Raw genomic sequence first — 13,771 nt, 5'->3', positions numbered from 1 at the left:
CTGTACTATCCCCGTACTGCCCCGGTACTGCCCCCGGTACTGCCGCTGTACTATCCCCGTACTGCCCCGGTACTGCCCCGGTACTGTCCCGGTACTATCCCCGGTACTGCCCCAGTACTATCCCCAGTACTGCCCTCGATACTGCCCTTGGTGCTGCCCGTAGTGTCCCCGGTACTGCCCTGCCGCTGCTGCCGGTGCAGCCCTGCCTGGGTCCTGCTGCACCTGCCCTCCTGTGCTGCCTGCCCTGCCCTSYCCTGCCCTGYCCTGCCCGGGCCCACCGCTCGGCTCTCTTGGCTGCTGCCTGTCCTGCCCCGCTCCTGGCCCTGCACACACGTGTGTGCGCACGCACAAACACACGTWACAAACGCACACCTCGTCCCACACACCAGGGCTTGAGGGCAGACATGTCAGGGCTAGGCTGAAGTTCTGCCCGGGTCACAGGAGCTGTGGGGTGGGCATAGGCCCCATCGTTATCCAGTGACAGGAAGGAATGAGACATCCAGGTACAATCAGTACTGGGAATATGGCCGGCTCAGCCACACCAGCACAGCCAGCTTCTGCCTGTCCTGTGAGTGGGGAAACTGAGGTACAGGGCAGCCTGATCCTCTGCACAGCTGCCAGCTTCCACATGGGCACTGGGGCCAGAGATGCCCTGGTGTGGGGCATCACCTCCTGGTGAAGAACACACATGTGGCACCCACAGGAGATGGTGGGGAGACAGGAATGGGGCTCTCGGGGTGGTTCCTGCAGACCCACAGGGACTAGCACCTGCAGTTGCTCTGAAAAGCTACATCCAGGCCCCATGTACACCTGGTAACACAGACACATGCCAGTGACACAGGGGACCTGTGGCAGCCAGGCATCCCCACATGATGGGTCTCCATGGGAGAAGAGGCAGCTGGATGAAGGATGGGTGAAGGGCAGAGCTGTAACAGAGCTGAGACACCCCCCGGCTGACCTGGACCCATGCATGTGATGGTTGGGTAAAGCTCAATCCTGAAGGGAGAGCCACCAAGTCAGCTGAGGATAACTTTCAGYGAAACAAAAATAACAATCACTTTGCGGCTTTGATGAGAAGGCTTTAAACGTGCCACGGCCATGAGGGAGGGTTACACAGGCTGCCTGAGGATCTGGCTCTCGGCTCTCCACTAAGAGGGTGTTTTGAGTAAACAAACACAGACACATTGCCATTTGAAATGTCAGAAGCCATCTGATCAGACACTCSAGCATCTTCCTTGGCATTTATGGCTAATCTGCTAATTAGTCAAGAAAAGCAGTCTCCTCCTTAGACGTTTCGGAGCAGCAGCTGGGAACAGCRCAAAGATAAAACAGCTTAACTCTGCCCCATCGCTGAGATTCACATGTGCTGGCACAGCAGACCGGTCCAGGCATTTCCCTGACTACCTCCAGGTAGTGGTGCAGGAAGCAGTGAGACCTCCAGAAGGGGAGGAGGAGGCGTGTAAGCCTGGCAGAAACCCAGCTCACGCTGRGCGCTCATTTGGATGCGAGGCAGGTGTCTGTGCGCTGTGCAGGCAGGTGAAGTCTTGTCTGAAGGCATTTGGGTTGCACAGGTCACACATTGTACCTCTCCTGCTCCTCCTCACTCAGGTAAAATCTCTCCAAATGCTTTGCATTATTACCCTTTGTCAGCACGGAGCGTTGGGTCCAGCTGGAACTTGCCACACAAGGAGGGACAGGGGAAGTGTAGGACAGGGAGCSCTCAGGACACCCTATGAGCAGGTGYTGTTCAGGCAAGAGCTCAGCCTGTCACAGGGAACAGCCCTTCTGMCCTGCCTGGAATTAGTTACCAGAGCTGCTCAGGGAAGGGAAAYTACTGCACAAGGAGACGATCYGTCCTTTGCCTCACTCAGCAGAGTTCAGGACAAATCTTTCTAAGGCTGCAGTTGCAGCCAGTTTAAAAGAGGGGAAAAAAAGCCAGCAAAAAACTTCACAGACAAAACCCACAACCTTGATCTATTTCAAATATTAAAGGAGGTTAATATTGAAATTAACCTCCCCTCGGATCTGGGTCTATTTAGAGTCACGAGAGGCACAAATGCAGAGCTGCAGGAGAGCTGGCAGAGCAGAGCCTCAGCCAGCAGCCGCACTACCAATGCTTACAGGGTGACCTCCAGTGGGAYGAGGAAGACATGACAGATTTCCAAGTTACATGAAGTTACACCTTTATTTAAAATCCATCTTTGTGCATTATCAAGGAGGAGAAGGGAATAAACAGGATCCTTTGGAGCCTCCCATTACCACYAGCCCAGGACATATGCAGAGCCACAGGATTTCAGGCTGGTTACAATATGAATCAACTGCTGCCTGTTTGTAGAGAACTGCGACTGCCAGCTCCACTGAGCCAAAGAGAGCTACGTGCACACAATCCCAGATGGAGCTATATCCTGGCAGTCCTAYATTCAACTCCTGACAGGCTCAGCAGAGGGACTCTTCAGGCACAGAAGTGGCTGGCCCAGCCCTGTGCCCTGCTGTCCATATGCTCATGAGCCCTGGTGATGCCAGCAGCTACCAGGGGATTCCACATCAGATCCCATTTCCCCTTTGTACSGGTCAGAGCAACCTGCACCTGGCACACAGGTAGGTGTCTGTCCCACTGCCCAGGCTGATGCAGCCCCAGGAACCCAAAACCCRGCTGGGGGAGCAGCCCTTTGCCAGGGCTCGCTGACAGAACACCAACAGTTCTTGCAATTCCCGTGTACCATGACCCCCTAAGGARCACAGCCTGGCAGTCTTTGGCAAGGGAACTTGTCAGAACACRTTTTCAGACAGCCACAATCACACCCAATTATAACAGTCCGCTCCTGCTGCCCTCCCCTCACACCTCTGTGAGCCCTGTGTTCAGCAGCAGCTGTGCAGCCACAGCCCCGGGCTGGTTTCCACAGCTCCCCCGAAGCGCACACGGTGCCGCTGCCTCAGGGTCCCCCCGGCACGCCCCCAGTGGAGCGAGGCTGCTTCCCTGTGCTGCCAGCTCCCCGGCCTCCACCCTGCTTCCTCTTCATCTGGCTCTGCGATTCTGCTTTTAGTGTCTCAGTCCAGAAGGCATCAAAAGATCCTGGGGCCTGGTACCCTGGCTCCTGAGGATCCAGGGCATCTTTGCTGAGTAGGACACATATRGAAGGAATGTTCCTCTTCACTGTCAAGGCATCGAGGCCCGCCTCAGGCACAATGGGTTCCCAGATCTCTTCGATCTGTCTGAAGAGCACTTTGGTGATTTGGTGCAGCTCCTTGAGCCTTCTTTTCATGATTTCCACACAGGTGATGGTCTTGCTGACAGCCTTGCCTGAGCCAGTGAAAAGAATCTGCCTCACTGAGTCCTGCTCCATCTTGCTCATGGCATAGCCCATCAGATTCCTGATTTTGCTCCCATCCTTCACCTTCATTTCAATAATATCAGCAGGCAGATCAGTGAACGGAAGAGGACAAGGTTTCTCCACTATTTTGGTCTTCTTATAGTTCTCCATTCTGCAGTGCTGAAAAGGAAAATGGACCCATGAACACCCAGACCACTGTAATTGCTGCACAAAGAAATTCTAACCACAGCCAGCTGCAACCTTTCCTCTGAAGGGCACTCTGAGCTATCAGAGTTGGCAATCCTGGAAAGGCATAACCAAAAGATTAGGCCAGTCCTTGTAAGGATGTACCTACAGTACGATCCTTGCCACAGCRCACCTTGAGCCCTGACAGGCAGCCYGTGAAAAAAATGGGGTAGGTGTTGTGGACCTAAGGAGGGTGACATGAAAAACACTGCTGTATCTCRGGAGAAGACAGAACAAACCAGTGAGCTAGGGTTACTGAGAATAGAACTCGAGGGATGCTGGCCACAGCTGCAGCAGAGCGTGAAGATAAACTCAGGCACGGATTACATGCAGCACCTCGTGAAACAAGCTCAGGRGGCCTGGCCAGCTCAACTGAGGGTAAAACAGTTTGTGCCGCAAGAGAGATGGCAAGACAGGGGCTGCAGAACCAACAAAAGGCTTCCTCGAGGAAAAGACAGAAAGGTCAAGTCTCACMGCTGCCCTCTCTGCCAAGGCAGGTGCCACCCTGGCCTAAGTCTGCCTGAACTGTGCAGGGCACTCCACCTCCCCACCACACAGCTCAAGGTGTTGAGGGACGCAGTACTTTGGTACCTACAAGCTCCTGAGTTCCGCTGCACCAAGACCCAGCACCCCGCACCCCATCCTCGGCAGGAACAGGGCAGCGCGGAGCCCCCGCTCCGAAGCCTGGGAGTACACGAGGCCCTCACCCCCACATGGCCACCGCCGCAGTCGGTGCCTGACGACCCGGGAGGCCGGGCCGGAGCACGGGGGTCCGGACGGAGCCGGGTGACGGCGGTGGGATGCGGGGATGGCCCGGTGGGACTCAGCGATGCCCGGCGGGGTGTGGGACGGGCCGAACCCTCGCTCACCTGCGGCCGCCTCAGCGCGCCCTTCCACACAAGATGGCGGCCGGCGCAGGCTGCGCGCACGCGCGAGGTGTGGGCGGGGCTGCGCCCGGGACCACGCCCCATTGGGGCGGAACTGAATGGGCGGGGCGAGCCCCGGGCTCCGCCCACCCGGGGCCGGGCACTCGCAGCTCCCGCGGCACATCCCGCGCTCCCGGCGCATCCCGCGCTCCCGGCATATCCCCCGCTCCCGGCGCATCCCGCGCTCCCGGCGCATCCCGCACTCCCGGCACATCCCGCGCTCCCGGCACATCCCGCGCTCCCGGCACATCCCGCGCTCCCGGCACTTCCAGCTCCCCCGGCACATCCCGCGCTCCCGGCGCATCCCGCGCTCCCGGCGCATCCCGCGCCTCCGGCGCATTCCGCGCCTTCGGCACATCCCGCGCTCCCGGCACATCCCGCGCCTCCGGCACATCCCGCGCTCCCGGCGCATCCCGCGCTCCCGGCGCATCCCGCGCTTCCGGCGCATCCCGCGCTCCCGGCACATCCCGCGCTCCCGGGACCGGGCACAGTCACTGCGTGTCTCTGTTCCCCAAAGGGCGTGCGTCACCTCCCAGCCTCACCTGAGCTCCCCAGGCACCTGCACGGTCAGTCCTGCAGCCCCCGCTGTGGTTTGACAACCTGAGAGGTTGCTGATCGGGGATAGTACAAGCTCTTCTGGACGTCCTGTGGGGATTCTGCCCCATTCCTGCAGGAGGACTCCCAAGCCACACTAACCTGGTCAGTCTCTCACCAAGCTGAAGGGTTCGAGACCCTTCSAAAAGCATGGCCTTGGAAACTCCAGGCTAGGGCCAGACCAGGCAGCACACAGCTTGTGCTCCTCTCTGAAAAGGGAAAGAGCTAGCACAAGCTCTTGCAGAGGCAGCATAAAGGCAAAAGCCACTGCCTCCTCTCAGTACAGGGTTGAGAGAACGGCAAGGCAGAAAAGCTCCATGAGATCAGATTCCCATGGGCACAGGCAACTTATGGGAACAGGAAGCGTGTGGGGCACAGTCTAGGGAAGACCATGGGACTGGAAGGAATTTAMCTGCCCTTGGCCCAAGGCTAAAGGAACCACTGGTCATCTCCTGGAGCTGYCAGRAGATYACTGCCCAGAGAAAAATCACTGCCCCTGTGCCAGGAGCAGTCCTTACAACCAGGAAGAGACAGACAACCCAGTCAGTGTTCCAGGACTTTACTTGGGCCCACAGAGATAGCAGAAAGAGGTTTTTAAATATGTTAGAACCAAGACGCRTTTCAGGGAAGTGCAAGATTTGCAAACAATGGCAGATTAAGGAGCAGTGTGGCTTTGACTGGGGGCTGGCAGAGCTCTGTGCAGAGCCGGATGCCCCGGGATCCCACCATGTCACTCCAGCATGCTCGTGCCAAGCAGGAAGGAGCCAGGACCAGCGGGACACAAGGGGCMAGCTGTGCCACAGGGGCCCCGGGCTGTCTGCACTCCTGGCTCTGCCATCATTCTGCCACAGGTTTCACTTGCTTGGCTGCTTCCAGTCGTGTGAGGATTTCATTCCACTGCACAAACTGCTTGGAGAGAAGCAGGGTCTGGACATGACACTTAAGGAAAGTAATGCAGAAACTGCAAGGAAAAACCAAGGTCAGAACATCCTGACAGCACCATTACAATCCTGATTCCTCAGGAGAGGCCCAGGGCACCAGGGCACCAGGGCACTATGAATCCAATCCATCCAGTGGCTGAGCTGCTGCACAACACCAAACACTCACAGGAGTCCAGGAGGCAATTCTAAACATGACAATGCAAGGGCTTTCCACATAGATTCCCTACCCACTGTGAGATTGCTTCGGCACTGGGATCCTACGCAGCCAGGACAGGGACGCAGGTGTCACATCAGAAAGGCTGTTAAATCCAGGGCTGGAGATCCCAGAGATCTGGCAAGGGAAGCAGCCCAGGGGGAAGGGATCAGTTCAGCTGTTCAGGCCTGAGGCTCAAAGGATACCATTTTGTTGTAGTCCTCAAGGAGTGTCTTGACATTGTCAGTGAGATCGTGACGCTTCTCCTGTGAAAAGGGGAGCCGCAGTACATGAGCAATAGGTAAGATGAAGGACATGGACCCTTCCCAGTCCCTGACACCTTGGCAGGAAACTCATCCAAGGCCAGCACTGACATTAGAGCTCAGGCCCTGGCTGTGGCTGCTCACTGCAGCTGAGAGGTTTCCACTATCAAGAGGTTGCAAACACTGGTGCTGTGAAGCACCAAAACCCCTAGAAGCACTGCTGCCTGCTTCTCCTCAGYATCCAGGCTTTGCTTGCCCCAGACCAGAAACCCACAGCAAAATGTTGAAAGGAACCATTACTCACTGCCAGCTCCAGGAATGCTCAAACAGGGAAGGAAAGGRTGAAGTGACAGGCTGATTGTGTCAACAACGTTCTAGAGACTGGGACAGTGGAAGACKGCAAGGCTTCACCTCAGAATCTCAGTGCAAGGGGGAATGCCAGATGGTTAAACCSACTATCACTTACTATGTGTCACTGAAAGCTCTGTTTTGAGCAGTTATGGCAGGCAATTTTCCAGCTTGGACTCTATAAAAATCCTGGCTTTTTTACCCCTCTTGGAGTACTAAAACTTTAAGACTGCAGTGTGCACATTCTGATTGCCAAAAACTACCACAAATTAGCAATTCAAGCAATTGCAAATACAGGGATATCAGTACAGTCACTAGCAAAACGTTCCCATGCCCTTCTAGTCAAGACTGATAGCAATATTCACAGTACCTGCTGCTGTATGTGGATCTGTGAGAGCCGCTGCAGTTTGGCTGCATGCTCTGGAACCGCTGCAAGCACAGAGGAGAAATCAGTTTGGATTGTTTTACAGCACATGGGAATAGCTCCTAAAATAAAGACCAGTCCTCCTCCATGAGCATAGCATGGCAAAACTCCACTCACTGGGTGCAAGTGCCCCTTACTACAGATAAATATTATATAGAATTTAAAAAATGACCCTGCACGTGCTATAAGTTCAGGGATGCCCACAGCAAAGGCTACTCAAGAACTACATCAGAGTAAACCACCTGTATAGCAGCTGGAAACTCCTGTGGATGCCAGGAACAGAGATGTTGTGGATGTGAAAGAGCTCACAGGAAGGAATGATCTGTCAGTCTCCACCCTCTGCCYCACTGCTGTCTCTAGCCTGCTTCACAAGCTCCTCCATCTCCTCCCTGACCTTGCAAGTGAGGTTAGTGCAGCATGAGGGTGGAGCAGACCAAGTTTGTACCCAGTTTACTCTCACACCTCTATACTGTCCTTTTCTCTAGTCTCAGGCTCAAAAGAAAGAAAACAGGACAGGCTGCAGCTCCAACTTGCAGAAGAACATGCATACCTTGGATACTGGTACTGTCCAGGATGGGCTGGAGGTTCTTCACCTGCTGCAGAAGGGCTGCACGGGCAGGAATTGCCTGCTCCTCTGGKTGGGGCATGACAAGAGGGGAACGTTGGGGAACAAGAAGCAACATCAGTAAACACAAAACACTCCTTTGGCTTTTCACAGGTAGTGGTAACTTATGTAGCTGATCTGTCTATGCAGAAAGGGGCTTATTCATTATTTTATTTACACTTTTGTGCTGCTCATGCCTAGGTTTTGATTCACACTAATTTAATGCAGGAGAATCTCCACCAAGTTGTAATGACAGGACAAGGAGTAATGGGGACAAATTGAAACAGGGGACATTTAGGCCAATTTTAGGATGAAATTCTTTACTGTGGGAGTGGTAAGACATTGACACAGATTGCCCAAGAGGTTGTGGATGCTCCAWCCCTGGCAGTGTTCAAGGCCAGGTTGGACGGGGCTCTGAACAACCTGGGCTAGTGACAAGAGCCCCTACCTGTGGCAGTGTGTTTTGGGAAGGGATGATCCCTTCCAAACCCTTAATATTCCATGATTCCATGAAAATTCATTCACAGACTATACCATCACAGCTTGATCAGACTCCTTCGGTCAAAAGAGGACAAGGTTAGGGAGGTGCTTAAATACACCCAATACACCCAAATGTCTTCTATGTTTGTCACAGCCTAGAGAATACTGCAAGTGGGTGAGGAAGCCATTCTAGCTCCAGCTTTTCTTACCAGCCTTTGATTAATTCGGGGCTAAAGTGAACAATCAATGTGGGAGAGATCAGAGCTGATAAAACTGCAGCATGGATGTGCACATGGGAGCACTGAGGGTGACAGACATCCTTGTACAAACCRTCTCTCTGATACCTCCACACTTTACAACTGAGGGAAAGAAATCCATCCCAATCCATCTTACAWAAAGTACATTTTTTTTTGCAGCACTACAAAAGCCTCCCGTTTCCCCTCATTTCATGCCATACCTGCCAAGATGAATTGCAGCTTCACAGCATCTGGAACAGCCATCCTATCAATGTACTGGGGGTCAAGGTATTTTATTACATCTTCAACTGGAGGGAAAAGCAGGTTTGGAGACAAAGAGCAAGGGAGATGTTATGGTATTCACCAGTGCAACCTCCCCTCCATGCTATGTATCAGATTACTTTGCAAACTGCTTACTTAGAGGCTTTTTGTTTAAAATTATTTTCAGATGCATTAATTTCTATGTGTCTTTGGAGCACTGTGACCAAGAACTGACAAATGGCTCAAGCCAGGAAAACAATGCATTAGAGACAACTGCAAATCTTGCTTTTTGTCTGGATAACAATACCAAAGGTGAGTGAAATCTGCTTCCTCCCACCCTCAGGTCAAAAACAGCCAATTGCCCCCCATCTTGGACCTTGAAATCACCCAAAAATACATGGTTCACACTTTCATACTGAGCCACTGCAGACCTGGAACACCACAACCCTCCCTGCTCCTCTTGTGACAACGCACAGCAAAACCTGGCCAAGAGGCAGCTTAGCAGGACAAAGTACCCACCAGTTTGGAGTCAGCTCCCCACATTTGTCCACTGAGTGTGAACCTTATTGCTCCCACTGCACACACAGGGCATAGCTACTTCAGCATGCCCATGAAGTACAGGAATTAACTGCAGGACCTCAGGGGCTGCGTTTCAGGCAGAGCAAATCCCGACATTGACATAGGCAGATGGACATTGAGAGACTGCAGCGGCCCATTTCCCACCCCGACAGCCGAGCTGGATGACCGCCGGCACAAAGAGCTCTCTCAGTTACTGATTTTTGTGCCAAGCACGCAAAATAAGGGCTCAAAATCACCAGATGTGGGGAAGGCGCTCTTTTGTTTAGAACAGCGAAACGCCACACGAGTGGTTTGATGCTCTCCCCTCCCGCGACTCCTCCCGCAATTCCTCCCGCTCCACGAGACCCGCTCACTTTTCTTAAACAGGATTTTGATCCTCTCCCTCTTGCCGGCGATATTGTTCAGCGCCACCTGCACCTTCACCAGCTCGTCCGCCACCTGCAGAGGCACACAAGGAGGGAACGGAGCTGTCAGGCCCCGGCCGGCCGCCGCACCCCAGGCCCGACCGCGCCCGCCAAACGCCTCCCGCCCGCTCTCCGCAGCACTCTCCCGGCACCTTTCGCGGTCCGCAGCCTCCCACGCCAAGGCCGACGCGCTGCTCCAGCTCCTCCAGCCGCCACTGCAGCCGCCGCAGCTCCACAGCGCCCGCCGCCATCTTGGTTCCGGGCGGAAGCGGCCGCGCCTCACTTCCGGCGCGCGCCGCGGTTGCCATGGCGGCGCGTTGCTAAGGACCGCGGTTGCCATGCAGGCGGGAGGGGAGGCCGCGGATGGCGGYGCCGGGCCCCTCTCAGAGGAGGCGGGACGGTCGATGGCGATTTGCACTGCAGAGGGAGGCGTGCAGCCCTCCCGCCGCCCGCGAGGGCGGTCGATGGCGGTTTCATTCCGGCGTGGTCCTCCAGGAAAGAGGCGCTCGGATGTATTAAAAAGAATTGATATAGCGATCCGTGTGGATGCAGGCCCTTTGAAATCCGGGAGGCTGCCGCGGGCTTTCCCTCAGGCCTCTGTCTGCCCGCGTTCACCTTTCTCTTATCGACTGGAGCAGGTGACGCTCGTGAAGAAGAGAAGCACTAATGAATGGTGCAGCCAACCCCCGCCCGGCTGCTGCCTTCAGCTGGCACTCACAATTACCTGGATCTCTCACAGGGATGAAATGAATTCATAGCAGCAGCATCTGCTACAGAAAAAGTACAGAGAGTTTCACAGCTGCAGAGCAGGAAGTATCCTGAGTTGCATTGAGAAGAGTGTGGCCARCAGGTCAAGGGAGGTCATCCTGCCCCTCTACTCAGCCCTGGTGAGGCCACAGCTGGAGTGCTGTGTCCAGTTCTGGGCTCCTCRGGACAAAAAAGAAGAGGARCTACTGGAGRAGGTCCAGCAGAGACCACASAGACTTGATGTCTGGAGCATTTTTCTTCTGAGRAGACTGCAGGAGCTGGGCCTGTTCAGTCTGGAGAAAAGACTGAGAGGGGATCTCCTTAATGCATATAAATATCTATAAATATGGCCGGTGTCAGAGAGGATGGTGTCARACTCTTTTCCGTRKTTACAGGATGAGAAGCACTGGCCATAAGCTAAAACAAAAGGAAGGATTTCTTTAGGCTGAGGGTAGCAGAGCACTGGAACAGCTGCCCAGGGAGGTCGTGGAGTCTCCTCCATGGAGACATTCAAACCCCACCTGGATGTGTTCCTGTGACACCTGCTCCAGGTGACCCAGCCTTGGCAGGGGKTTGGACTGATCTCCAGAGGTCACTTCCAGCCTTTATGATTCTGTGATTCTCTGAATTTCCCTGTACCCCAAGGCTTAGCCTGCCCCTGCCCCATAATGTCCACATGGCTTCAGCCATTGCAGGATGAACATGAGGCCGAGTATTGCACTGTCACACCCAAAGCACCGGGGAACACCAAGTCAAGGTTCCAGGCCACACTTTTAGATAAAAATCACTTGCTAATAGTAGGGACTTTGCTGACATGGCTGGTGATGTGGGCCAGATGGCTTTGGGGAACTCTCCCACTGCCCTCTGCTGAAAGCTAAACCAACCCACTGTGCCCTGCAAAATCTTTGTCCTTACAGATGTGTTCCTACAGAGCATTGCACAGCCTTACCAGGATGCAGAAGGGAGCTGTGGGGCGGCCCAATGCCCAGCAGCCCCTATGTCCCCACAAACCACCCTGCAGCAGCTGTGCAGAACACTCGGGCAGCAAGATAAGGCTGAGGCTCTGTGCGTGCTGCCTTTCCTTCCCGGGGATCGATAACTGGGATCTTCAGAGGGGAAGAGCTGAGCTTTGTTCCTCAAAGGCGACAAACAGAAATGGCTTCATTAGCAGGAGCGCCTGGGGGCTGCAGAAGGGGCCAGAGGCTGCAGGGGGGGCAGGGGCTGTGCACACAGAGATGGTCTGTGCTTAGAGGATACCAGATCTACCATGGCCTGAGCCCAACAGGGTGGGCAATGCCTCAAATACACAAATGTCTGTATTAGAGGGTCCCAGACCACCCAGAACCCTGATGTGGGAAAGCTGGGCAGAACTGGGACTCACGCACTGGGGGGCTTTTGGACTGTTCTCATCCACCCTGCAGAGTCCCACCCAGCGTGCAAGCCTTGCAATGGAGCTGCAGATACAACTCTGACTGCCCCCAGCCCAGCACAGGGAGATTGTTCCCTGCTCCTTGGGAATGAGAGGAGGCCTTTGACCATGTCCCCATCCCTTGGGCCTGCGGGGGCACAGTGATTTGCCCCTAGCCCAGTGCTGAAGCTGGATCYAGTGCTCCTCCAGCTGGGCTGGATTGTTCCCGCATCCTCTGCCTCCTCACTGCTGCTCAATTACAGTCCCTGCGGGACATGGGGAAGCAGGCATCAATCGCGGCTGGTTACTCAGGTGACAGCAGCTGTGTCCCCAAGCTCCCCAGGGAGCATGGAAACACACATCACCCTCTGAGCCTGGTAATGAGTGGGGATGCGGGCCCGCGCGTGCCCTGCCGGCTCCCTGGGGCTGCGGTGCTCGATGAGCTGTGGCCAGCGCTTCGCAGCAGTGACAAGGGACACGAGACCCCAATTAAGGCTCCATCAATCCCACCCCAGCTCTGCTTGGCACTCCCACAAACACACACACACGCACACACCCCTTGCTCATGAACCTCGCCCAACCCTGGTGGCCAAACTGCAGGGGTGGACCTGCAGGGGGTGGAACTGCAGGGGTGGACCTGCCAGACCACGCGGTCTCTGCAGTGATTCTGTGCCACCCCCAGGTCCTCAGCGTGTCCCCAGCGTGGCAGTCCCCGTGTCCCGCGGGTGGGTCCAGAGCAGGCAGCATTGCTGCAGCACCCTGGACAGCGACAGCACTGCCCGGGTGGGCTCGGGGGTCCGGGCTACCTCAGGGGGCTGGGGGTGTCCCTTTGTCCTAGGAATCCGGCCTTCGGATGTCGACGGGAGTCTGAGCTGTGGCTGTCCCCAAGAGACTGTGTCTGTTCCCGGGGGACTGGGGAGTGTCCTCGAGGGGTGAGGTCGTGTCTGTCCCCAAGGAACTCTGTGTCTCCGGGAGGCTGGGTCTGGCCTCAGCGGGGACTCTCGAATAAGTCTCCGGTCCCTCGGGTATCAGGGACGTGGCATAAACGATGCCGGGGTGGACTTGTCGTCGTGGTTGCCTCGGGTTGCACTTCTGTCACCATGGGAGCCCTCCGTGCTCCTTCATATATAAAGGTGGCTGCACACGTGTGCAAGTCCATCTGTGAGTGTGACAGTGTTCATGCCACTGAACTTGTACAAGGGAGCACAAGTGATCACCCAAGCATGTGTCAGTGCCTCCCAGCTCCACAACGGTCACCTGTGTGTACTGCTCAGGTGCCATGCTGGCCCAGCACTGCTGGCACCTCCCCAGGTGCAACCTCACAGCCCCACAGCCATGGTCTCAGCAGCTCAGGGGCTGTGTTCCTTTCCCAGCACAGGCTGCCTGCCGGGATCCCCACCCATGGGTGAGCTGACACTGGGAACTCGTCGRGCCAAGCATCCCCATAGCCTGGATGGCACAGCTCAAGTTGGTGCCCTGTGTGATCCAGGCAGCCCATGCCTGAGGGCTCTGGTGGGTGCAGGGCACCTCAGAGCTCCCAGAAACTGAGCTGGAGTGAAGCATGAGGCAGGCTGTGAAATCTCAGGCACTACAGCTGTTATCCTAGGATACCACAGGCTGTTGGGATGTCCTGCACCTCCAAACTGGGCCCTGGAGCTTTGTRGGTGGCACCGTGCCCTACACACCACCCTCAACAGCAGTTTGGTTCAGAAGTTTGTTTCCTTTAATAGATACACGGAGTCACGCAGCTGCGGTGGGAGTGCGGGGAACGGGGCGGCGACGCCGAGCCCCCCACGCTGAGGTAGA

The 13,771-nt window shown here is 55.6% G+C and overlaps 2 protein-coding genes across 4 annotated transcripts; both read right to left on the bottom strand.

Annotated features, from left to right (window-relative positions):
• Nucleotides 1–2,167: 2,167 nt before the first annotated feature.
• Nucleotides 2,168–4,495, bottom strand: RPP25L (ribonuclease P/MRP subunit p25 like). Of its 3 annotated transcripts, none has more exons than XM_057369628.1 (2): nucleotides 4,427–4,495; nucleotides 2,168–3,491 (listed from the first exon to the last, which is right to left on the bottom strand). In XM_057369628.1, the coding sequence occupies exon 2, from the start codon at nucleotides 3,480–3,482 to the stop codon at nucleotides 2,934–2,936; it is 549 nt and encodes a 182-aa protein (XP_057225611.1). In that variant the 5' UTR covers nucleotides 3,483–3,491; nucleotides 4,427–4,495; the 3' UTR covers nucleotides 2,168–2,933. The 3 variants fall into 3 exon arrangements, with proteins under 3 accessions (XP_057225611.1, XP_057225612.1, XP_057225613.1); XM_057369629.1 differs by lacking the exon at nucleotides 4,427–4,495 and adding an exon at nucleotides 4,265–4,418; XM_057369630.1 differs by lacking the exon at nucleotides 4,427–4,495 and adding an exon at nucleotides 4,153–4,251.
• Nucleotides 4,496–5,594: 1,099 nt separating this feature from the next.
• Nucleotides 5,595–10,079, bottom strand: DCTN3 (dynactin subunit 3). Its single transcript, XM_057369627.1, has 7 exons — nucleotides 9,963–10,079; nucleotides 9,760–9,844; nucleotides 8,788–8,874; nucleotides 7,797–7,880; nucleotides 7,193–7,251; nucleotides 6,418–6,477; nucleotides 5,595–6,004 (listed from the first exon to the last, which is right to left on the bottom strand). The coding sequence occupies exons 1-7, from the start codon at nucleotides 10,059–10,061 to the stop codon at nucleotides 5,915–5,917; spliced, it is 564 nt and encodes a 187-aa protein (XP_057225610.1). The 5' UTR covers nucleotides 10,062–10,079; the 3' UTR covers nucleotides 5,595–5,914.
• Nucleotides 10,080–13,771: the final 3,692 nt, after the last annotated feature.

Source organism: Malurus melanocephalus, unplaced genomic scaffold (assembly GCF_030028575.1).
Source record: "Malurus melanocephalus ecotype Western Australia unplaced genomic scaffold, MMel_1.1 scaffold_113, whole genome shotgun sequence".
NCBI lineage: Eukaryota > Metazoa > Chordata > Aves > Passeriformes > Maluridae > Malurus > Malurus melanocephalus.
This window is presented reverse-complemented; position numbering and strand designations above follow the sequence as displayed.